This window comes from Triplophysa rosa, linkage group LG15 (genome assembly GCF_024868665.1).
Source record: "Triplophysa rosa linkage group LG15, Trosa_1v2, whole genome shotgun sequence".
NCBI lineage: Eukaryota > Metazoa > Chordata > Actinopteri > Cypriniformes > Nemacheilidae > Triplophysa > Triplophysa rosa.
Window position 1 is genome coordinate 23,288,050 of NC_079904.1, and position 25,334 is coordinate 23,313,383.

The 25,334-nt window shown below is 37.4% G+C and overlaps 1 protein-coding gene across 1 annotated transcript in view; it reads right to left on the bottom strand.

The window, feature by feature from the left end:
* Positions 1–3,117: 3,117 nt before the first annotated feature.
* Positions 3,118–25,334, bottom strand: part of cdk19 (cyclin dependent kinase 19) — a 51,763-nt gene continuing 29,546 nt past the window's right edge. Inside the window, exons 5-13 of the mRNA XM_057352607.1 lie at positions 22,444–22,501; positions 21,281–21,412; positions 20,952–21,095; positions 18,235–18,304; positions 14,090–14,162; positions 13,662–13,759; positions 13,400–13,478; positions 8,636–8,842; positions 3,118–8,555 (exon numbers count right to left, since the gene is read on the bottom strand). Coding sequence (XP_057208590.1) covers positions 8,448–8,555; positions 8,636–8,842; positions 13,400–13,478; positions 13,662–13,759; positions 14,090–14,162; positions 18,235–18,304; positions 20,952–21,095; positions 21,281–21,412; positions 22,444–22,501 — 969 coding nt within the window. The 3' untranslated portion in view covers positions 3,118–8,447. The remainder of the gene's footprint in view (positions 8,556–8,635; positions 8,843–13,399; positions 13,479–13,661; positions 13,760–14,089; positions 14,163–18,234; positions 18,305–20,951; positions 21,096–21,280; positions 21,413–22,443; positions 22,502–25,334) is intronic.

The window sequence follows — 25,334 nt, forward strand, 5'->3', positions numbered from 1 at the left end:
TGCCATTCATCTCAGATATTTCTCCAGAGAAAAAGAGTCCGAAATCTGACAAATGTGTCTGTCATTAGAGTTTGAGAAGAGATGTCAACAATGTGTCAAACTGAGCTCAGATATGTCAAGTCTGCAATCAAAAGTCAATATTATTGAAGATCTCAATATCAACTCAAACATTTCTAATCAAATTAACTCAAACCCAGATTATTTTAAAACTACAATCTACATTCCTGATAGCACACATACATCTGGCATAAGTCTATTTGACGTCTGCATTTACATCTGCAATACATAGTTTGCTCATCTGCAAAACGTCACGGAGACATCTGCTGTCAGATGTCATATGGACATCGAGAAGACGTCTGTAAGATGTTTATGATTTAGAATGGATGTGAAACTGCTCTTTCTAAGATGTTTAGCAGATGAATTTACGCAGCAGATGTTTTCAGATCTTTAGCAGACGTCTTACAGACGTACGTGTGCTGGCTGGGTTCATTTTATACCTCCATACTCTTCACGTGACTATTACGCTCTCATTTGGTTCTTTTTTGATTTCTCCAGTATTAGGAGAAACATCGGAGACTAAGTTAATATTTCAGTGTAAAGTGTTGTTGTTGTTGAGTGTGCTGTGTGAAGACGGAATCATTTGTACTGAAGTCTGTTAAGTCTGTCTGCTGGTATTGAACCGTGACCTCTGTGATCAGGATGAGTAGAAAGTAAGAAGTATTTACAGCCGCCATTGATGGTCCAAAGGCTTGAACTATAAATACTAAAGCCTCACTGGCATCACATGAATTAAACGTTCCTGCAGCTTTTCACATGTACTGCATGTCCATCACATAACAAATGAACATGACTAAAGTCTTACCTCACAGGTAGGTCATTTAGAGTATCCTGGAGAGGAGAGGTCTCTGTGTCCCAACATCTCAACACAGGGGTGCCTCAGGGCTCAGTGCTTGGTCCGTTGCTCTTTTCTATATACACGACATCCCTTGGCTCTGTCATTCAGAAACATGGCTTTTCCTATCACTGCTATGCAGATGATACACAACTCCACCTGTCATTTCAGCCTGACGATCCGACTGTTTCTGCACGCATTTCAGCATGCCTAGCTGACATCTCGCTCTGGATGAAGGACCATCACCTGCAGCTGAACCTTGCTAAAACAGAACTGCTTGTAATCCCGGCCGACACAAAGAGTCATCACAACTTCTCCATTCAACTGGGCTCATCAACCATCACATCTTCCAGAACGGCCAGAAACCTGTGAGTGGTGATCGACGATCAGCTTAACTTCACTGATCAGGTTGCCAGCACCACCCGGTCCTGTAGATTCATCCTCTACAATATTAGGAAAATTAGACCTTTCCTATCCCAGCATGCTACGCAAGTACTAATCCAGGCTCTTGTTCTGTACAGACTGGACTACTGCAATGCGCTACTGGCTGGACTTCCAGCTTGCACAACCAAACCTCTACAGATGATCCAGAATGCGGCGGCAAGAGTGGTCTTCAATGAACCGAAGAGAGCACACGTCACTCCTCTCTTCACTAAGTCACATTGGCTCTCTATAGTCGCACGAATCAAATTCAAGACTCTGCTCCTGGCCTACAAGACCACCACTGATTTGGCACCCCCTTATCTTCACTCGCTAATGCAGATTTATATACCCGCCAGATCCCTGCGCTATGCAAACGAACCACGTCTTGTGGTGCCATCCCAAAAAGGTAAAAGATCTCTCTCACGTACCTTCTCGGGATCGGTTCCACATTTATGGAATGATCTACTCGCTGCTACTCTGAAAACACATCTCTTCCGTCAACACCTGACTGATCAGTTCTGACTTCTATCTCTTTGCTACTCTTTCAAAAAACAACAACTTATCTCTGTATACTGTGATAGGCTATATGAGACCAATTTTCTTTTTGCACTTATGCTTTTTGTTGTCCTTATGTTGTTCTAATTGCTTCCATTGTTTCCCACATCTGTAAGTTGCTTTGGATAAAAGCGTCTGCTAAATGACTAAATGTAAATGTAAACACGCAAATAAAAGTAAAGTCACGGGTATTTATTGCACAAACTGACCAAAAGCATTGCAAAATATAACAAACAACTCGTTTCGAAGACCCTTTTTGCTCTCATTAAATCCTTGGTGTTTCGAGTCAGATCCGTGGGCGTGGCTTGTTGGTTTTGACTAAATCTTTGGTGTTTCAAGTCTTACAAAACCTTTACCCTAACCCTAACCTTACTCTAACCATCTAAACTACCTATGATTGTTAAAATTGACGAAAAAACATGTTTGGGTGATGACGTCAGACTCGAAACACCAAGGATTTAGTGAGAGCCAAACCCCGGAACAGCTAGATGCAGTCGGTCGTTTCACGTTCAAAGCCAAGGAAATGACGCGATCGGTAACGAGACACGGGAGAGCCAATGGCATCGAAGCTGACGTAACGTCGTTCTTCACTGGATTTGAGATTTACAATCGATCGTTTCGCGTTGGTACCCTTGGAATATCTGTATTTTTGAACGACATTGTGACTGCTTATATTATGTGTTTTATATTACGATAAATAAACTGTTACATTACTTGCTCAAACTGTGAAACTGTCTGAATAGTGTCAGGTAAACACAATTATCCTGGCCATTAAACTTAAATTAAACCCAGAAACATCATCATTGCAAATTATATCTAATATACATTTTCATAATGACGGTAAAATTTGTGTGCCCTTCACATCGAAAAACGATGCCAAAGGAGTGCCGCGTTCAAAAGAGACGCCGAAGGGCACTGGAGTCGGGAGTGAGGATGTGTTGACAAAATATATAGTTATATTAAAGAGAGCACACATCACTCCTCTCTTCATTTAGTTACATTGTAATTCCAGTCCAGTGTTTGTAGAATTTCAATCAAATCAAACCACAGGAGTGACAAAGTCATCCAACAGCAATGTGAAAGACTGACAAGACACATGAAAACTGTGAGAAAAATCCAGATTATCACATTAAAAAACATTTGAAAACTTTTCCTAAAAACATGTAGAAATATGACTGCTGTGTTGCTTAAACGTGAATCTGAACTTTAAAAAAAATACAGAGCATCTTTTCTGTTATTTTCACCTGTTTCTCCAGTTTTTATTTTCAGCATATAAATGCAAATAGAAACAGTATTTTTATTTGAAATTAGGTAGAAATGTTGTTAGTAGTTCACAGAATGAAACAAAAATGATCATTTTACCTAAACACATAGTACCTACACAGTACATTTTAAAATAAAAAAATGATTTGAATGGGTCTCTAAAATTTTTCCAAGCTGAATGTTCATATAAGGGTATCATCTTACTTATTTCTATATGATACATGTTGTAAGTTTAGTGTTTAAATGACAAAAAAGCACACAAAAATTACCCACCCGCCTCTACAATTCAGTAAGAATATTGCAACATATCCTAACATGGCAATCGTTTTAAAATGCTGAACACTTATTTTATTTTCAAACATTTATTGAAATTTCTTTTAAAGAGCACTGTCACTTTAAGGGAAAGAAAAACAAATATGACCATATACATGTACCTCCTTCAGACCAGCATCACACAGACTTCTGTATTCCATAAATCAATTCACAAATCCGATGCATTAAAAATAACACTTAATACTCGAAACAAAAAAGAGTCCATAATCTGAGATGTTTCATAATAAAAAAGGTAACAGAGAGAAAGTGAAAGATTTATCTCGATAATGTACATCAATGTACAATCTGTAAGTGATCTGTAAAAAAAACACTCAATTACTGGCTTGCTTAAAAACTGGACAGAAAGTGCAAATAATCATCTGAGCAGATGTTAGAGCCAAATCTCTACACCAGTGGCTTTCAACCGGTCCATCACAGCACTTCAATAAAAAACACAATGCACAGTTAGGACTGCAAAAATAATATATGCATCAACTTTGAAGAGGCATGGATACAACATTTAAAAAAATCATCCAGCACTTGATAAGTTAGCCAAAATAAACAAATAATAGCACAGACATGTGAAACTCGAATAAAACACAAAGTTAAATTGGACATTAAACACGAGAAAGGATTAACACAAACATCACATGTTTTGATCGTCAAAGCATTGAAAAAACCTAATAAATGAACAATGATGCTGCATTTTGAGGGCGTTATCGTGCTTTTGAATTGAAATGTTTATTTTTTGGTAGCTGCATTGTGTTATTATTTCAGTCCTGATGTAAAACCAATTGAGAGCCACTGATCAAATCTAAACGTCATGCTACACGAATTTCTCCACCACAATTTTCACATCATGCCATGACATACAAAGAGTCCGAATGTGAAGCCTTACATGCCAAATGCAGGATTTCTGGGTAATGGAGTTTAGTGCATTTTACTGCTTCTACAACTACATGTACAGCGCCGTGTCTGACAGCAGAAAAAAAACACATCAAAGATTAAGATGACTTTAAAGGAATGGTTCACCCAAAAATAACAAATCTGCTTTTGTGTTCATACAGTGGATGTCAATGGGGTCCAATGTAAATAGTTAAGTAAATGATGAAAGATTTTTCATTTTTTGTGGCTGAACTATCCCTTTCCAATGCTGTACAGCTTATATGACAAATAAAGGTCAGATATGTTTCCAAACATCTATACAGAGAGATACAAACCAGAGTAATAGTTTACGAGTAATAAATCCGATTGTACAGAGTTAATTATAAATATTTGACAATCTATCATCATTTGAAAACAAAAATACAACACACTATCCATGAATGCCTCATTCAAAGACCACATTTGACAAGACAGTGCAGATTGAAATCAACGGGGAAAAAACGCATCTTTGATCTGGGCTCCCTTTAGATGTTTTGCATAGCAGGCGTGTATGACGTTCCTGTCCCAAATCGTACAGAGCAAAATAAAGGGTGACCAGATGTCCCCAGATGTCTGGCATTCTTCAAATAGACCAACAATTCACAACAAAGTGTCAATATTTTAATATTAAATATCACATGTGGTACAGCTTGTGATTCATGCAGAGAAAAACGATTTTGTCTATATTTTCATTTGAAATCTAGCGATGTATTTGGTTGTCATGATAACTTCATGCACTCAACATTTGATGCTTTTGGTTTCAAGGTTATAAATAGGGTGATGAAATGTGTCTACAAAAACAAAACAACAGGCTTCTTATTTATTGTGTTATTTGCAGTTCTGTTTGAAATGTAAGGAACTATGGCATGCACAACACTTGGTTTTCTCTCATTAAAAAAAAAACGTGGGACTACAGGTATTCCTTATCATTTGAGAAAAGGTTCCTCGAAACCCTTCACCCCACACATAATACAAATCCATGGTGGAATAGTTTTGCATTTCAAATGTACAATCAAAAGTAAAATGCTGCATAAGAAAAAGAATGAAAGGAAAATATAAACATGCAAAGAGTACATTTGCAAAAACAGATAACTTTTAATAATCTTTTTTAAATAAAAAATCAATAATCATGTTTTTTATTGTGCATTTCAATTAATATCAATCAAAATTCAGTTGCTTTGTTTTGATTTAAGCCATAATGACTCTAACAGCTAAAAATACCGCTAACTAACACAATAAAAGCATGATAACATAATAATAAACATGATTATTGAACATTTTTAAAAACGGAGGTATCTCATTTTGGAACCAAACTCATCAAATAGATTATAAATCATACATACTGCAGTTAGGCTGTTTTGATTAAACAGTAATAACTTAAAAGATACAGCTAACAAACGCAATAAAAACATGATAACAATAAATAACATGATTTTTGAAAAATTAAAAAAAACTTTTGCAAATAAACTCTTCGTGTTTGCTGCTTTCAATTTTAAAAGTAGCCTCGAATTGGCTTTACAAGTCATTATAATGTATTATTTCAACTTGTGGCCAGTGGTGAGTTCTTAAAAAATGAAGGCAGATAAAAACCGTGCAGTATTTGACGTGTGTACGTTTTTGCTTTAAGGCCCTTTGCAAATACTGACAATTTGAGCTTCTGAGTTAAAATGATCATTTTTGCATCAATTTGAGAAAAAGCGTAATCTTAAATGTTTCGTCTTCTTACATTTGGTTTTTGATTTGATTTTTATAAAACAAGCATTCCAGATTTTAAATGAAAAGAAAAAAACCAATATGTTATATTCTCAGACTTGATCTGTATTCACCTCACATTGACATGCGAGGAACCTCACAACAACCTCTGATTCCAACACATCCACAAAATGGACAAAAAAAACAGTTTTTAGGAAGGCTTGATTGCTTTTACCAAATCCAAAGCACACTGCGGGAAACCAAAGGCAGAAGAGATGAGATCTGTTGATAGGTCACATCATCACACACGAGTCATGTGAAAAAGACCACAGACGGGACACACACACACCATCCACAAAGACCCACGGCTGAGGTCTCCAGCTTCACCTGATAATGTCTGATTTAACATCCGAGGAGCGAGTCGGGTAGACTTTGATTGATGCAGAGCTCAGACAACAAGAGAAAACTGGACTCCAAAACCAATAATATACAGATTATAAAAGACTATAAGCATATAAAACACGGAAGAAACAGAGGAGAGAAGAAGAGGTAACAGTCACACAAGCAGTTCAACTGCTAGCTGCCCCGAGTAACAACACACACGCACACACGCACGCACGCACGCACACACGCACGCACACACGCACACACAGCTTTAGGGCTTTTAGTCATGACCAAAATCCTAAAGCATTCTTCAAGGAAGAGAAAGAGAAAATGTCATTGTTCTGTCAGGGAATTCTATGAAACGGGTGCCTGAAAAAGTTCAACAAGTGTTTTTTAAACAGACATCATTTCTCTGTTATACTGTCTATACTGTATGTTGGGATATAATGACGCCTTTAGAAATGTAATGCTGATCATTCTAGAAATATCGGTTTTAAAATCTCAATTGTTTACTATAAAAAACAATAGTAACAGGGTTGACTTGTTTTCTATAAAAAACTCTCAAAACATAACGTGAAGTGATTGAAAAGAGAAGACTTATATTTTTACATTTATTCCTTCAAAAAATTAAATAGTAAGATGGTTGATGCATTATCTATGGGCACCACTTCATTTCTTTTTTATAATAAATATCAATAGAGTGCATTTATATAGAGAGAGAGAGAGAGAGAGAGAGAGAGAGATTAAAATCAGCATGCTAGCTTTTATCTCCATATATTTTGTTTTCAACAAAATATTTGGTAAAAACACTGGATGAGGATATCAAAAAGAAAAAAAACAATGTAATTTTAATTGATATGTTTATAAAACGCTCTATATGAACACATAGTAAAGCTGGCATGAGCTATTCTTTGTTAAAATTATTTTTCCACAGACACACACATATATACAGTATATATATATATATATATATGAGACACGCACGGCACCCGTTTTGCAGAATGACCCCCTTCGTATTATTTCTTATTTAATTGTTATCGTAACCAATGCAAACAGGCAGGACGAGAACGAACAGGCTTTCCCCTCATCTACTACACAACACGTCTGTTAGACATCAGAAGGAGAAAAGTGTAGAAACTGTGTGGAGGTCGGGTCCGTTCACACCGTCTCATGATAAGTGCTCTTTGTTCTTCAGTCTTTATAATATACACGCGTTATATAACACGATCAAGTGTCCCGTGGACTGTCCGTACATGCAGGCAGCTCATTTCACTGGACGAGAGGCTTCTTATGTACAATTGCTTACATACCGCAGATGTCTCTGGGGGGGCGTCTGAAAGAGGCTTACGATAAACCATCGCGAGCCGTGAGGAAAGAGATTTACTGTGAATAAAGATGCATTAGGATGACGTCCCACTAGACCTACACAACCAGAGCTTAAAGGTCCAGTGTATGAAATTTAGCGGCATCTAGTGGTGAGGTTACGAATTGCAACCAACGGCTCACTCCACCCCTCCCTTTCGAATCACTACGGTGGCTGACACAGGACTAAGATGTCGCATTTTCACTTCTTTGCCGAATAAGATATCGTATTTACGAAACACATAGTTGTGGATAATATATCAAAGCTTGACTGAACTCAAGTCTATCTAGCGAGACGTCACCTTTAGTGATTCATTGTCACGGGTCTATTGCCTCCTCCTGTAACTCTGGCCCGAAAAGCATTTTGGTAGCTGATTCTGTCAGACCGGCTAACATTTGGTCTAAGAGGGATGAAATTGAACTTGATCGTTTTGTAGTTCTAGGAAAACGACCATCGTGGCTCTGTGCTTCAGCTGAACGGGGCATCTGTAGAGGATTGTGGGATGTGTTATGGGGGCTTAGGGTTAGGGATAGTTCTGGACAGAAGACGTGAAAGCATTCCAGTTCAATATCCACTTGTCTGGTTGTATGCGTGCGCGGTTATATTTCGTTGAAATACTTATGTTTGTGTTTTGGAGTCTCAGTATCGGTGCGACTGGTGCTGAGATGACGAAGAGTATCCCATAGTGCTTTGCGACTGGGTGGAGCCTTGGACGTTGCTCTGGTAACCGAGCCTCGAGCCAGAGTGCTGTAAAGAGAGGAATTATGAATCATTCATTGATATAGATTGCATCTGAGCTATGCACATGAATGAAACACTTCCCGTACCTGGTATTCTGTCTGAAGAACACTGGTTCCTGAGGTGCGGGGCTTTTTGTTGGGTGGCCCCTGGTCTTGTCCGTGTTGTATGGACGGACCCGTGTTGGTCCCTGCCGTGCCGTTTATCTGCGCTGAACTCTGCTGGGATGGAGCCTGTTGCGTCTGTGTTTGAGTCTGCGTCTGCGCAGCCGTCTGCTGGTGCTGCTGTGTCTGATTCTGAAGGAGACACATTATTTCATTACATTATTTCTGCACTTTAACAGTACATTACACATTTATATATATATACTGTACACAGTACAAAGTCATCCAACAGCAATGTGAAAGACTGAGAGCATGACAACACACATGAAAACTGTGAGAAAAATCCAGCTTATCACATAAAATTTACTTTTTTGTCTGTTATATTGTTTAAAAGTGAATCTGAACTTCTTTTCTTTGCCGTATTTGAGGTCTGAAAAAATACTTTTCTGTAATTTTCACCCATTTCTCCAATGCAAATAGAAACAATGTTTTTATTTGAAATTTGGCAGAAACGTTGTTAGTAGTTCACAGAATAAAACAACAATTATAATTTGACCTAAACACAAACCTATAAATAGTAAATTCAGAAAAACTGAAAATAATTTTGGAATGCTCTCTTAATTTTTTCTGCGTCTATATATACTGTATATATATATATAGGGGCAACACAAGGGAAAAGTCATTTTGTCATATGGATCTGGTTTAGCTTCTAAATAGCATATTGTATATCTGCAGAAATTCTGTAAGTGATTTATAAATGTATGAGATGTGTATGCAAACTTTAATATTTCACAAAATATTTAGCTTTCTAAAGCAATTTCATAGAAATGTTTCGAGATTCGGTTCATTACCGAGAGCTTCATCTCACACTTTACGTCACTGCCATCTGCTGGTCTGTCAAAAATCCCATTACACAAACAGCTTACTGTCTGCAGGAGCATTTTAAAAAAGCTTTATCAAATGTGTTTCATTCACTACAGAAAAAGACATTTATATGAATGAAACCTTTTTATAAGCTAAGCTCAACTGGAAGGATGATCATGTTTTATATTAAAAAAGCTATAATGCAGGAAAGTCAGTTAATGACCAGCTGAAAGCCGCAAGTCACATTTGATCCGTTAACTCAACGCTTTAGACATCACAGATCACGTCACTGGGAAAAGGACTCAAAGCTCTGATAAAGTGCTTCGATGTCAAACAAACACGATAAACCCTTCACAAACTTTAAAGGCTAATGCAAACATCATTAATGTCAACAACTATTTATTTGCATGTGACTGTAAGTTTACACACGCCATCTGCAAAATGAATAATAATTAAAAAAGAGGAACTTGTTTTCTGTAGTACTGCTCTGAATAAACTTTCATCTACAATTAAGATGTCTGCAATTGCCATCCTAATAATAAATGATAATAATAAATTTAATACGAAAATACATTTATAAATATAACTGTGACATATGGCATCTCATGATGCAGCTTTGTTAAAGGGATACTCCACCCAAAAATAAACATTCTGTCATGAATTCCTCAACCTCAAGATGTTCCAAACCTGTATACATTTCTTTGATCTGATGAATGCAAAGAAAGATATTTGGAAAAATGTCAGCAACTGAGATTTCTGGGGCACCATTGACCACCATAGTAGGAAAAATGTAAATGTTAGTCAAAGGTGCACCAGAACTGTGTGTTTTTCTATATTCTTCAAAATGTCTTTTGTGTTTAACAGAACAAAAATATACACAAATATGTTTTCTACTATGTTAGTCAATGATTGCCCAGAATTGTCATTTAACATTCTTCCAAATATTTTTCTTTGTGTTCAACAAAACAAAGACATTTATAGTAATTCATGACAGAATTTTCATTTTTGGGTGGAGTATCCCTTTAAATGAGTGTTCTCATGTTTGTTCTAGTGGAGTCTAGAGAGTTGCTTTTAGTCCAGCACATGTGTGTAGTTTGGAGTGTAATAATGGATGTGTGTGTTTGTGTAATCTGACCTGTCAGTATCCTCAAAGACACACCTAACCATCCTGATATTATGCTGCACAAAACACACACACACACACAACGCACGCACGCACGACGCACATAAACAAGTGTCTAAATGAGAAAAATATCTTCTCAGCACTGCAATCTGAGGCTCTGTGTCGCGTGTGGTGTGTGTGTGTGTGTGTGGTGGGTGTTGTTGTGTTGTTGGTGTGTGTTCTGTGTTGGTTGGTGTGCGTGCGCGTTTGTCTTCTGCCTGGGCACACTTTACCCCATCACCGCTCAACAACGCTGTTATTTGCAGTACTCGCTCTGAGCATCCTCTCTCCTGTCCTGAAGTTACATGTCACTTTCATTGGAACAAATATAACACACCTGCTACACAAATGATCATCAGGGCCTATAAAAATCATAATTCTAGCAGACGCTTTTATTCGTAATGATTTACAGATGATATTCCTGGAAATGAAAGCGTTTTGAACAGCGGCACAGGAGCTCCAACCCGCAGCCTTACTGTTTTGTTTTCAGTATTATTGTAGTTTTATTACTATTTTGAATTAAATTTCATTTTTTTATATGATTTTTTGTTTGCATGTTTATTATAGTGTAATTCTCTAGCAATTCTGTAATGTGCTTTAGTCAATGTATTTATTATTTATTTTTTATATTGCTAGATACGTTTTGGTGCCTTAACTTAAATTTAATTTCAGATGATTGCTAAAGTAACATTTCTAATGCAACATTTTTGAGTTTTTCAAGTAAGATTTAAAGCCATTTTCTTTTTGATGTCAATAAACCATAACGATACTGTTTACAACGATTGTCTGTCGCTTGATATTTGCATAAAATTAAGAAGAGGCCAACTTTTTGACGCTCTCGACTGCTCCCAAAGCCTTTTCCGCCCCGCTGTCAGTCCCATAATGCAACACGTGAGCGCCGAGCGCAGCTCTCATAAAAGTGATAAATACAAATGCTTTAGGCCCGATTCACATTTCGCGTCTTCACCGCGCTCATACTCCTTATTTTAAATGTAGATGCGCGGAAATAGGGGGCGCTCTTTTTTTCAGGTGCGTCGCTGCCGCATCGAGATGAGAAAATTTCAACTTTTCAGAAAGCCGCAAGCGCACCGCAGGTCATTTGACAAGAACCAAAAAGCCAATATAGACAAGCTCAGTGAAGATGAGACACAGATGATCACAGCATAACTAAATCTAGAAGCAGAGTTATTGCGAGGTATTTTCAGTGCATATAATCCATATATCCTTTGTTTATACCTCCTCGTCTCAATGGTTATAGTGGCCCATGGTTGCTTAGCGAAGACAGACGCCAGGAGAGCCCAAACACCAGGCGCTTTGGAAAAATAGGAGAATGCTGTACGGCTCGCATTTTCCGCGTGGTTTTAGACGCGAAATGTGAATGGCCCCTAATGCTGGGTTCACACCAAACGTGAACAATCGCGTTCCTCGCTCTTTATTACTCAAAGTTCGTTATTTTCGTGTGAGTGATGCGATCTGACAAATATTTTCAACCTTCGCGGAAGACAGTATTGACGCGCGTTCGTGGCAATCGCGCCGCCCGATTCGCATCATTCGCACCACCTGCCGCGAGTTAGCAACTTTGCATTTACTTTGTGTGTAATTTACTCGCACAAAACACTTAATTCGCGTTTGTTGTGAACCCAGTGTTATACTCGAGTCCGTCCGCAAGTTCGCTTGGGTGTGCGCGGTAAACATGATGTCATCGCGGTGTTGGCAGAAGTTCGCTTTGAGTGCGCGCGACCTCATTTCGCGTGCCGGTGTGTACAGCCTTTTTTGTAAAGGTTGTATATCGATAAATCGATATATTCTCCTCTGTCTTGTCAGTCTATGGTGCGCGTTCACTTTGACGCATGCGCATTCGGCGGGGGCAGACGCCGGCGTTCTGACTGACAACCCGGAAGCGCAACTCTGTGTTTACAAGCAGACGCAAGCTGTATATAAGCTGATCTTCGCAAAATGTCTGATGATTTCGATATTGAGGAAGACTTGCACTTTTTTGCGCAACCGTACAAATCGAATGCGCATGCGTGGAAGTGCTCTCGTGAACGCGCACCATAGACTGACATATCGATTAAACTCATTATTTTGGTTTGTTTTTTGCACATAAAGTATTGTCGTCGCTTCAAAACAATTCAATTGAGCCACTATGAGCGGATGGACCAATTTAACCATGTCTTTAGTACTTTTTTGGACCTTGACAACCAGTATTGGGTAAGTTACTCTGAAAAGGTAATTAATTACTAGTTACTAATTACATATTCAATAGTGTAATTAGATTACTGAACAAATTACTCTCTCCAAAAAGTATTTAGTTACTTATTACTAATTACTTTCTATATCCTACATCAAGCTTGATTAGTTAAGCGATTCAAAGATAGACATGAAAGGGCTCTTTTAATTCATTCAAATAAATAATATAAAACTACAAAAAGTACTCTTATTAACTGACCAAAGTATTACAAATGTGTGAATTATACATTAAAGCACGGATTTTAAAGTCAGACTTTGAATTTTGATGTCAGTTCCACTATTGCACACACATATACTGTATTACACAAAGTATTTAGTTTAATTACATCAGAAGTAACTGTAATTAAATTACAGGAAAAATAAGAGTAAAGCATCACGTGTGTGTGTGTGTGTGTGTGCGTGCGTGCGTGCGTGCGTGCGTGTGTGCGTGTGTGTGTGTGTGTGGTAAGAAGATGAACATCAGGCTCTGTTACCTTCTCAGTTTTCTCCTCGGGCTCATCTTCATTGAGAAACTCTCGTTTGGGATAGGGAATCTGACATCCGGCAAAGACACTAAAACACATCACACACGACTGGTCACGTTCTTCTCTTCAGAACGTCAGTACTACTGCTTAAAAACCTTTCATTTAATGTGAGACAAAGTCAAACAAGCATTGTAAAGATGCTCTTCCTATAGTTTAACAAAAAGGACATTGGGTCTCGGTGTAGTTTTAGGGTGAGTGTGATGACTCTTACTCAGATGTGGGTAAGGGGTCCTCGAGGAAATAGGGGTCCTGCAGCGCCTGTTCAGATGTGATTCTTTTGGTGGGGTCCATGGTGAGCAGCTTCTGAAGCTATGTGAAGGAAATATTCACATCATGTGTTAACAGACAGATTATCCCGAAATCAAAGCAATGAGATTTTCAGATTACTGAAATGACTACGTTTGATGTCAATCTGCCTGATTTTGAGCATGATACGTGTGCTCTGGCTTTAAATCAGTCCGTGCTGTACAGCTAAAATAGAGTCGATGCGTAAAGGATCGCTGCACTGCACCGCAACTGCAACGGACGGACCGCACCGCATGCGCGTGTTGTGTGGATGATCTAATTCACTTGTGTGAAACACGCGTTACAGTGTGTTACAGGGGTCAGAAAATTAAACTGGGTTTGAAACACACTCACCAGGAGAAAGACTTTGCTGTCGGGTTTAACTTTGTGTTTCTCCATGTATTTGATGAGACTGCTGTTGGCATATCTGTAAAACACACACACACAAAAACAAAATATATTTACACTAGGGCTGCCGAGCAATTCAAATGTTCGATCTAATTTATTACATGATATCCGAGCTAACACATGACGAACCGCTTACGTCATTTCCTGGTCATTTGTGGTCATTTCAGGACTTACCAGCTGGCACCGGAGCTGGCACGTCCCAAGCACGTGATTTCATTAACATTAAATGACCAATTCATGATGTCGAACTCCTATCGTTACAAGATAACCAAGGACGGTCCAGTTAAGTACTATATTCGTACTATTTTGGTAATTCCATGACCTACAGGTAACGTAAGTGGCACGTTGCGGGCAGGCTCTCCTGTTTATGCCAAGTGGTTGATGTCCTTAGGGCAACATCACGTTGACACTGGGACAACATTTAAATCAACCAATCAGATTTCAGAAATAAGTTTACAGTTTATTTTAAGTTTAATCTTCCAACCAGGATTAAGTGCTATGGCAACCGGACATAACACGGCGCCTGAACAGGACATATAACTCTGTATAAAAACACCAACAATCACATTAAGTGAATCATGCTCGATGCTATGTTTGAAATAACTGTTATAACAGTTATAACTGTCATTATAAGTATCTGAACAAACACTTTGTTGTACAATTGAATGTTATTAAACATGTTTGTATACTGTTTTCCGGTCGCCACAACGTAACTCATTACATCGCCATGACTTAAATTTGGTAATAAGATTACGTTGACGTTACGTAACAGTCACGTATTTTGGCTAGCTGGGATGGCATAATTAATCACGAATTATTCACACATCAAGTTTGGCTGAGAAATTACTCCCAAAAGAAAAAATGTAAGTCATTATTATGTAAAGAGACAAGCCCCAGTGAAATCAAATTTTTTTTAACTTTTATTAAAAATAAGTTAGCCTTAAAGGACTCATTGTATGAGCACTTTCAACAAGTTGGTATGATTTATTAGGGTCTTCATGAAATGTCTGGCACATATTTTGCTTAAAAACACTCAATGGCTGTGTAAACAAAATCCTTCTTGCCTCGTCAAAAACAGCTATGCTCACAGCAACCCGTTTTGGTGCATGTCTCTTTAAATGATAATGAGTTACAGCGAACCCCACCCCCCTTCCGTCTGGCGTGTCAACACAACACACGTGTAGTACTGCCATGGCAATGGTTTAGCTAAATTATGTTTCCTGAACTCCTCTGCGCTTAGTTTAGTTTTAAACGTCTCAAATCATTCGTCCGGAGACTAAAAAATCCGTCACAGCAAACAGCGCATCCTAATGCGCTCACGTTGTGCGTGTATGCTTGCATAAAATGCATGGAATGCGCACCTGCAGATCTCAGCGGAATTACGTGGATTTTAGCGCTTGTCGTTGACAAGTTATAACGTTACACACACAACGTGAGAGCATAACTAGTATGCTGTGACAGATTTTTCAGCCTAAGGACGAATGATTTGAGACGTTTAAAAATAAACTAACCGCAATCTTCGCCCCTGTTCATTAGCAAAACAAACAGCTTGCCGCATAATGTATTAACATTCATACAGCTAAACCCCTAGTGCCCATTTGCCAAATAACATAAATATACAGTAAGTTGACCACTGGCTTTGAATGTTCTATTTAGCCCGTGACTGATTTAGCTCCCTTCGCTATCGTATGCTAACGTTATCCTCCTATATATATGGTACATGTACGTCAATTCAGACTGTTGATAAATATTACTTACATCGGCAGCTTTGACTCGTTCAGTTGGTCTCGATCCCTCTTGAGGAACAACTTTGAAGCTAATCCTGCTTGTACTGTCCCAGGTTAATAAAGCACTCCGGCTTGAAGTGATTCGCGCAAACAAGCAGGTTTTTACTTAAGGTTTCTTTAGCCATGGCGTCACGTACACTTCTGTCGCTTGTGAAAACAACAATGGCGGCAGCGCCGTGGTGGAACTGTGTAGATTAAGGGGCGGTAATATTATAATAAGAGCCTGCTTTTACGTCACAACAGGAGCGAAATCTGAACGGCTCGATTTCTCACATGCTTGCAGGGAAAGGCTCATCAAAACAAACTTACTGGGATCTTGTTTTTCACGTTTTCTGGGTTGCTAGATGCACCGGGGACCCGATTATAGCACTTAAACACAGAAACATTTGGATTTTCATCCGATGACTCCTTTAAGGACGTCAATAAAGTGATATGCTCCTACGCGCTGACAAAATTTCCATCTAGAGAAGATATAAGTGTTCAAAACTGACAGTCTGGCACGTGCGCTCAAACAAATCTAGAAATTCCATGACATCACGCCCTCGTCAAAGTTCTCGTCCAATCAAATCCGCTTTAGAATCGGAAGAGTCCCGCCCCCTTCACTACGAGAGCGGCGCCTCATATCAGCCACTTGTTTGCACATTTGTTATGTCCTACATGGTGAACGACGCATAACACACTAGATGGGAGATGATCCACACAGTGTAAACATTTACATTAAAGTCTTAATTTCGCGTTAGTGTCACGCGAGCGGTTGCATCATGTCATCTGTCCTCCGGTTGAGAGACACGACAGCACAGAGCTGATCATATGTGTCGATCATACGCACAAAACGTATCTGACCCGTTTCAAGTCTACACAGAATATAGTATGTCAAGGCTCTATGGAAGAGATCAGACATCACAGCCTTGATGAGTAAAGGAGAAGACAAACGCCAGTGTCACACACCAACGTAAATAACAAGCTTCAAATGACACATCACTGGTATCACTGATCTTCCTATTCTTTTCAATAGATTTTTACAGCTTTGCCAGGCTGACTGTGTGTTGTAAACAAAACGCTATTGGTTGTTTTAAAAGGGGGCGGGGTCACTCGATATGTCTCGCGCTCTCTGCATTTTTCAGTTGAAATTGCGTCAACACATCAAATAATGCTGCACGTTCCAAGGCATTGCAGTGGGGCTTTAAATGCGCTCGCAATATTTTATCATAATTAATCAATTAATTAATCTTATTAACGCGTAAATTGTCAGCACTGATTTACACACAAACATAAAATTCAATACTGTAGAACCGCCTGAGTCTTGCAACTAAATGCAAAACAACGACACAACGTCAAACGAACACGATTAGGGTAGGTAAGGCAAAAGGCAAGGTAAGGTAAGGTAAGGTAAGGTAAGGTAAGGTAAGGTAAGGCAAACGTATGGCAAGGTATACAAGCAAGGTACACATAGCAAACCACAAAACAATAGGACAATAGACACGAGGGCATTATAAATGGGAACTAACAAGGGAAGATAACAATGGGCAGGTGTGGGTAATGAGACACAGGTGGGAAGCTAAACGAGGGAACGAGAGGGGCGGGGCCATAGACGAAACCGGAGAGAGCACATATTATGTCATGACAACAATAACATGTCTCTCTCCACACAAAACAAGGCCAAGGAAAGAAAGACAAGAAGGGCAGAATCATGACAATTCAGTACAAGTCATCTATTACAATAAATGTTTAGTTTCATCTATTGTAAGCAATTAATGTTGGTATGTAATTATATTTTTAATCTCTTTAAAGGTTTGTAATGGCAAGATACACATGATTTTACATGAGTGACCTCAAGCTATTGAAGAGTAGTGTTCAAAATGAAAGGCTAAGGGGCGGTTTCCCGGACGAGGATTAAACCTAGTCCTAGACTAATTTAAATGTCAGATGTGACTTGATCAAAAACAACTTACAATGACACATCTTAAAATATATCAGTGCAGTTGTTTTGTCTCAACATGCACACAGTGATGTTTTTTTTTTGTAAAGTGTGTTTTTACAATGACGTAAATATCCTAATTTAACTAAGGCCTAGTCCTGCTTTAAGATAATCCCTGTCCGGGAAACCGCCCCTAAATGTATTGTGTTAAATTGTGCTGAAGTGCTCCTGTGGTTACACCCATGTTAACTGATGTCATACATTCACTAAATATAACCTGGACACGCCTCAGGACTGTGAAATCAGTTGTGAGAAGTTCTTGTTTCGCAGGATAACAGGATGTACTTTCAATTTGATTAAACGTGTGAATATAAAACAACACTCACGTGGTTCGTCTGAAATCTTTCTGGAGCGTCGGATACTCTGGCATTTTCCGGATGTCCTCCCAGTCTTTATCTAGAAAATTCACATGACATTAATGAGGCTAAAAGTCTGATGACTGAAAACGGCATTTCTCTGAATAGTACGATGTAGAACGAACACTCATACAGTAAGACATGTGCAAATCCATTAAAACCATCAATCAGAGACATTTTCAAAGCTTATGTTACCATGAATATGTGTCAACAAACTGTGTTATACAGAAATTAAGCATTCATAGTCTTCTGTACACCATCAAATGAATTTTGTGTATGTAGAAGACATTTTACATACGAGTATATTTTTACATAAAAACACATTTGATGTTTTTCCCATGTCATCACAAGGGAACTGAGATGGGAAAATGTTCCAAATCCATGTTTTTTAACATGTGAAATTCATGTGGCTTTGCTGGAAAATCAAATCAAATTTTTAATTAAATGTACATTTAAATTGAAATAAAATGTGCATTTTTAATAGTAAAATAAATCATTAAAATGATTAAATGAAGTTAATTAAAAATAAACAAAAAGTACATTTTATATTAAATGATAAATCAAATTAACAATTAAAGTTCATACGTTAACCATGCGTAAATACAGTTTTATTATCATACATTATTTATTTAATTATGTAATTATTGTTTACTGAATTTTTAAATAATATTATTTTTATATTATAACATATTTATTTTTAACATAAATAAATCCTTACTGGAATTCATTTCATTTTATTTTGTTTTATGTGGATGCTGATGGACACATATAAAATGAAGTGACTCAATGCAACTGCTTCACATTATATTATTAACACCTCAAAAATGAAAACTTCGAAATGAATTGACATAAGGGTCAGTAATGAGGGAAGAGAGCAAGAAACAGTCACAGGAACAATCCTCACTCAAAACCCAACAACACTGGGATTTCATGGAAAATGTTTACCAGTCGAGAAAGCGCCGAACATAAAGACTCTACAGACAAACTAAACCTTCACAGCGGAACAGAAAGACGTCTGGGTCTTAATTCTCATGACTACATGACAACATTTCCCCGCCACATTTCCAGCTCAGCAGGATGGACAGAAACGTTTTTGTCTGTTTTAACAAAGAGAGGAGGGCTGCGTGTTACATATGAACATAATCCTCTTTACACGCAAATGAAACAAACTTGTGTCAAAGTAACTGCTGTTTTGTATAGCAGCAGATCTCCGTGTCATTCAGCGTGATCTAAAGTAATCAATTTTACAAACGTGATCGTGTAAAAACTAGAGATGCAGCGATATGTCGGCCAATAATCAATAATGATCGATAAAAGCAACTTTTCACACTATCGGCCGATAATTTAAAAACAGCCGATGATCAGGGCCGATATAACCTGTCAATCAATAGAGGACAGGAAAATGAAACGAATTTGTGCTCTGTATGTAGAAAATGTTAAGAAACATCACCAGTTTGATGTTCAACATTAATAGTCGTTATATGAATTAATAACATTTAGAAAGTTAAGAAATATTCATTTCATCTTCAGTATCGGTATTTAATCAGTATCGGAAGATAATCGGCTATCCTTGGAGAAATGGAGTATCAAAGAGTATAGATACCAAGAGGCGAAAAGCTGGTGCTTTTTGGAAAACAGCCACTAGGTGGCGCTTCGGTAGCGCGAACGCCATCTCGGGGTGAAAATAGCCAGCTGGACAATAGTACAGACATACAGAATGGCGCAATAGAACGTTTTATGACACCAAGAGGGAATGTTGTATTGTTTTATAGATGTATTATGTTGTCGAATCCAAACATTTAGCCTACTTTATTGAGTATTTCCATTGTATGTAACTTTACGCATTTACTATTACTATTATTAGTTACTATTTCTCCACTAGGTCTCAAATATATATTGTACATTTTAATCCCCTGGAACACACTACAAACATGATGATCTTATAAAAACATGCTGAAAAAAACAACAATTTAATGGACTTATTGGTAATAATGTTAAATCCTATTGGAATAATAACACGCTAGAAAAATAAATTTTGTAATGATTTGAATAGAAAAAGCTAATGGATCATAATGGTAACCATTAGAATTTCTGTAATGGTTTCTATTGTTTTTTAGCAAGGATGCATTACTGCTGAAGAAACAATAGAAACCCAATTCTAATGGTTAACTTTAAAATACCATTATGAACTATTAGCTTTTCCATTACAATTTGATCGATTAATATGCAAATTTGTCCTATGGTGTGACGGCAAAAATTTAGGAAAAAACAAAGAAGAAAAATCTCTCTTATACTTTTATTATATTATAAACATAAATATTAATAATATCAAATAATGTAATATTAACAGATTGTTTTCTAAATTTTGCTATGTCACATGATTTAATCGTCAACTACCCATTTATTCTGATTCATGTCCTTAATTTTTTGGTATTAATAAAGTGTTTATAATGCTAATACTTGATAACTCACATGGTTTCTAGAGAGCAAAGGTTTTGTCATCATGTATTGTCATCATTCAGTTTGGATTTCAGCTTTATTATTTTGATATTGCCATCGCGACAGCAATAAGCTATTGGACTGCTAAGTCGCTTTCACCCCAGAATGGCGGAAGCGCAGGGCTGCTACTGGGCTCCTATACTCTTTGGGAGAAAACGAGAGAACACACAATCATACAGTATTGTCACCTGCTGGGAAGCCCATGACACTGAAGATGCGATCTAACTGGTCGTGATGGAAAGGATTGCTGGTCTTTATGTCTTCTTGTCGGCAATGGAAGATCGGTTCTGACGTCAACAGCTCAGCAAAGATGCAGCCTATTGCCCAAATATCTAAAAACAAAAAAAGCAGCAGATATTAAAAACACATACAGGTTAGCACATTTACATTTATTCATTTGGCAGACGCTTTTATCCAAAGCGACTTACAACTATAGGAGAGCATATAGACATTTTGTCAACAGTACCGTCAGTTTACAAACACTTAAAACAAAAAGACGAAACAATGCGTAACGTACCGATTGCTTTGGTGTAGTGTCTCGCCCCGAGCAGAAGCTCAGGAGCTCGATACCAGAACGTCACGACCACCGGGTCCAGATCAGCCAATGGCTTTAATGGAGAATTAAACAGCCGCGCAAAACCCATATCAGCTAAAACACAAAAACATCAAATCAACTTAAGCAAAGATACATAGATAAAACTTTCTTTAATTCACTTCAAACGTACAGATTCAATTTAAACAACAATCCACTAATGTCTACAAATCAAGGAAGCGAAAATCTAAACCGATTGGGTCATTTAAGGGTCAGAGGATGGAAAGGGATCATGGAAAACTAAATAAAGTTCATGTTTCGGATGCAAAGTGAAATTCAAATTGAGTTGCAAATAGATGATAAATGAAAGCAGCACTCCTCGGGACTCGTTAAGGCAGTGAATTTAACCTCTTCTTCAGCTATACAACAATAGCTATAGGTGCACAAACTGAAACGTACGCTGTTGTCGTGATCATCTTCACAAATATAATATATATATATAATGTATGTGTAGCACATTTTAAATGTTGTTGCATGCTTTAAAGTATATTATTTAAAATACTTCAATTATTTTCAATAATACTTCAAATCTAAAAAAATACTTTAATGTTAACTATATGGTGTTCTTAGAAGTCGCGTAGGATAAAAGCATCTGGTAAATGCCTAAGTGAAAATAGAAATGTGTCCTCTACTTGTCTAGCAGTGTTTAAGTTTAGATTAAAAAGCAAGACACTTTTTAAAAGTTTCGCACGTGATCACGTAATGTTCTCATGTGAAGTGTATTTCTGGTTTTAGTGCATGAGTGATACAGATTCAATAGCACCCAGTTAACACAGAAAGACGAAGCAAACACAATAACACGTGCCACAGCGGGGTAAAAATAGTGCCCACAGCCCAGAATAGTGTCTGATGTAAGACGATGACTTGACCTCTAGCCGGACTGACCTCACAGCCTGTCTAAGCTCTCTAAACCTTCACCGCATCACCTTAAAACACAATGAGCGGGTTTTGACTTTTCCCATATTCTTCAAGTACAAGGACACCTTAATTAGTAACTATAAAAGTAGATTTAAATCAAAATTATTTGATAAATATTTTTCAGTCGTCTAAATGATATTGCTTTTCAATAGAGTGACACATTTGCTTACCGATTTTGACCCTCCCTCGCTCTCGACCCTCACCCATCACCAAGATATTGGCAGGTTTCTGAAAAAGAAGCATACATCATGTGACATTTCAGTTTTGTGGAAAAAACATCAAATTTGGATATTGTTTTTACATTTTACTCGAACATTTGTCCAAAACCACTTACAAAACTAAGTGTGGTTGTAAACCTGTATGTGAGTCTTTCTTGAGTGGAACACAAAAGAAGATATTTTGAGAAATGTCTCAGTAGTTTTGTGTTCATACAAGTCAATGGGGTTCAGTGGTTTTGGTTATCAACATTGTTCAAAATATCTTCTTTCAGGTTCTGCAGAAGAAAGAAAGTCACTCAGGTTTGGAATGACATGGGATAAATAAATGAATTTTCATTGTTGGGGGACTTATGGCTTTAAGAGGCGGTTTCCCGGACAGGTATTAAACCTAGTCCCAGACTAACTGAAATGTTAGAGGCGTCTTAAACGAAAACAATTTACACTGGCATACCTTGAAAATATATCAGTCCGATTATTTTGTCTCAAGATGCACACCAGTAATGTTTTTTGTACAGTATGTTTTTTAACACAACTTAAATATCCTAATTTAACTAAGGCCTAGTCCTGGTTTAAGATAATCCTTGTTAGGGAAACTGCCCATAAATGTTCATATGAAGGATTTAGATCATCTGAAAAAAGTGATGTTGTGCCCTTTTGTGAGGGAACCACAAGGCGCCACTCATACTCTTAACACAAGGATCAAAGTGTGGATTATAAATGTGTAAATGAGAGCTTGCCAGATTATGTTGTAAAAAAACCTCTGGCTAAGAAAAGACATTTTCAGTATTATTGCGTAGTCAACTCCTTATGTAAAAGAAATGTTGATGTCTGCCTATCTCTATATTAAGACAGGACTGTATTTGTGTCTGACAGACATCTACATGAAGCACACAGCCATAACAGCCACTTTGTTTATGAAAATATCCTCTGTTTCACAGGCTCAGAGATCCCTCCTAAACGTCGCTCCTGTGGCTGAGGTCATCTGTGTTTTAAAATATTTTATTTATGTCACTACAGCTGTATAAATATAAATACTCCACAGTTGTAGTGTAACTTGTTTATAAAATTTTGTGCTGAGCAACGATTACAATTTTTTATCGCATTAATCGCATGACTTTTCTGTGATTAATCGCAACTAATCGCATTGCAGGGCTATAGACTGCGACCAAAATGGTCGCAAATGCGATTGTTTTTTATAACATGCGAGGTAAAATTTCACAGGGTCGCATTGGTGCGAGTGCTAAAACGAAATTTTGCCCCGCCAAAGATTTATTTTAACATTTAATGTGATTTATGAGTAGTGAGTGAGCTTGTGATAATTGCAGGAAAGCGCGAGCAGAGAGCTTGTGCAGTCCCTCTGGTAAAAATAAAATTTCTTGTACATAAACTCTCTTTCAACACAAAGTGTACAGTGTCATAAATGTATCATATGACACTTGTATTTATCATAAATCATTGTTTTCTGTATTTTCTCATAATCATAAATGATTTTATGGCCTCTGTGTGGTCAAAATAATATGAAGAATTTGCTTCCAAAACGGCATTTTATTTTTCAGCCAAAATCAGTATTGTATCAGGTCGGTATTGAAAAGTCACTTTTGAATTTTATGAAAAATGCGATGTCCGCCGTGTTATTCTGTCATGTTCTCTCCCTTTCTTTCCAAACCGCAATATACGCCAGTGTCACTTCTATGCGGAATGCGATGTATCCGCTCAACCAATCACAGCACAGCATTCCACGCGCTGTAAACAGTAATGGGGCGCTCTGAATACGGTCGGCTGCTAGTTTCCCTGATCGACTTTCTACTTTGTGTTCAACAAACAAACACAAAAATGAATCATTGAATAATTTTGACAGCATTGATGAACCTGTGCTGGTTTCTGCGGTGGGGAAGAACCGTAAACCATCGGAATCTAATCATTTACGTGAGGAGATTAAGAAGATGAGGCGGTAATTTATAGCATTAAAAAGATGAATTGATTGAATACATTTTAGGAGCGATGACTGATTGAATGTATTTCTAGTCCAGTGTCTGTGTGTAAGATTAGTATTGTATTGAACTCACTTTGTTGTGTATTGTCAACAGTTTCAATATGAAAAATAACTTTTATTGATTCAATGGATTTAATGCATATTCTTTTAAATTGTCATGGATTTATTGCATTTTGGGGAAAAATGATCAGTTTTTATAATAAATCTTTTCAAATCAAAATCTGGATTTGAATTTTTTATGTTACTAGAACCTAAAGATGCTATGTGAAACTTTGAAAAAGAAAATAGTGGTTTTCATCTTGCCACTTTCTTTGTAAAGAAAACAAATTTTTACTCTTATTAATCTAAATGGATTTATAGCGTTTTGGAACCAAACTCTTCATATTGATCACTGAATATAGGATGATAAAATGGATGATCGAAATGCTGTGACAGTGCTGCATGAAGCTGTTGCATCAGTAAGCAATGTGTCAGAGATGCTTGAGTCTCTGTCTTTCTTCCTAATGAGGGTTTGTTGCTATGGGAACAGCAACCATCACATCTCACTCGTAATTCACTCAGCAACAACACAACACTGCCATATAAAAACAGTTTAAGTTTTTTAGCTGTACATTACAATTGTAAGCAAACCACATCTGTATAAAAGTAGAATTAGCTAAATGTTCATATCATAATAATACCAATGTCATTTTATTATATAGCACAATTAAAATATCAATGGCCAATGTCAAAAACAATGTCATCTTGGCTAAATTACCCAAATAAAATGGAGCATACTTGTTTATCCAACTTAAAGGTCCTAACTAATTTTCGTTATTTTCGTTTAACTTATTTTCGTCTAAGAAGGAGC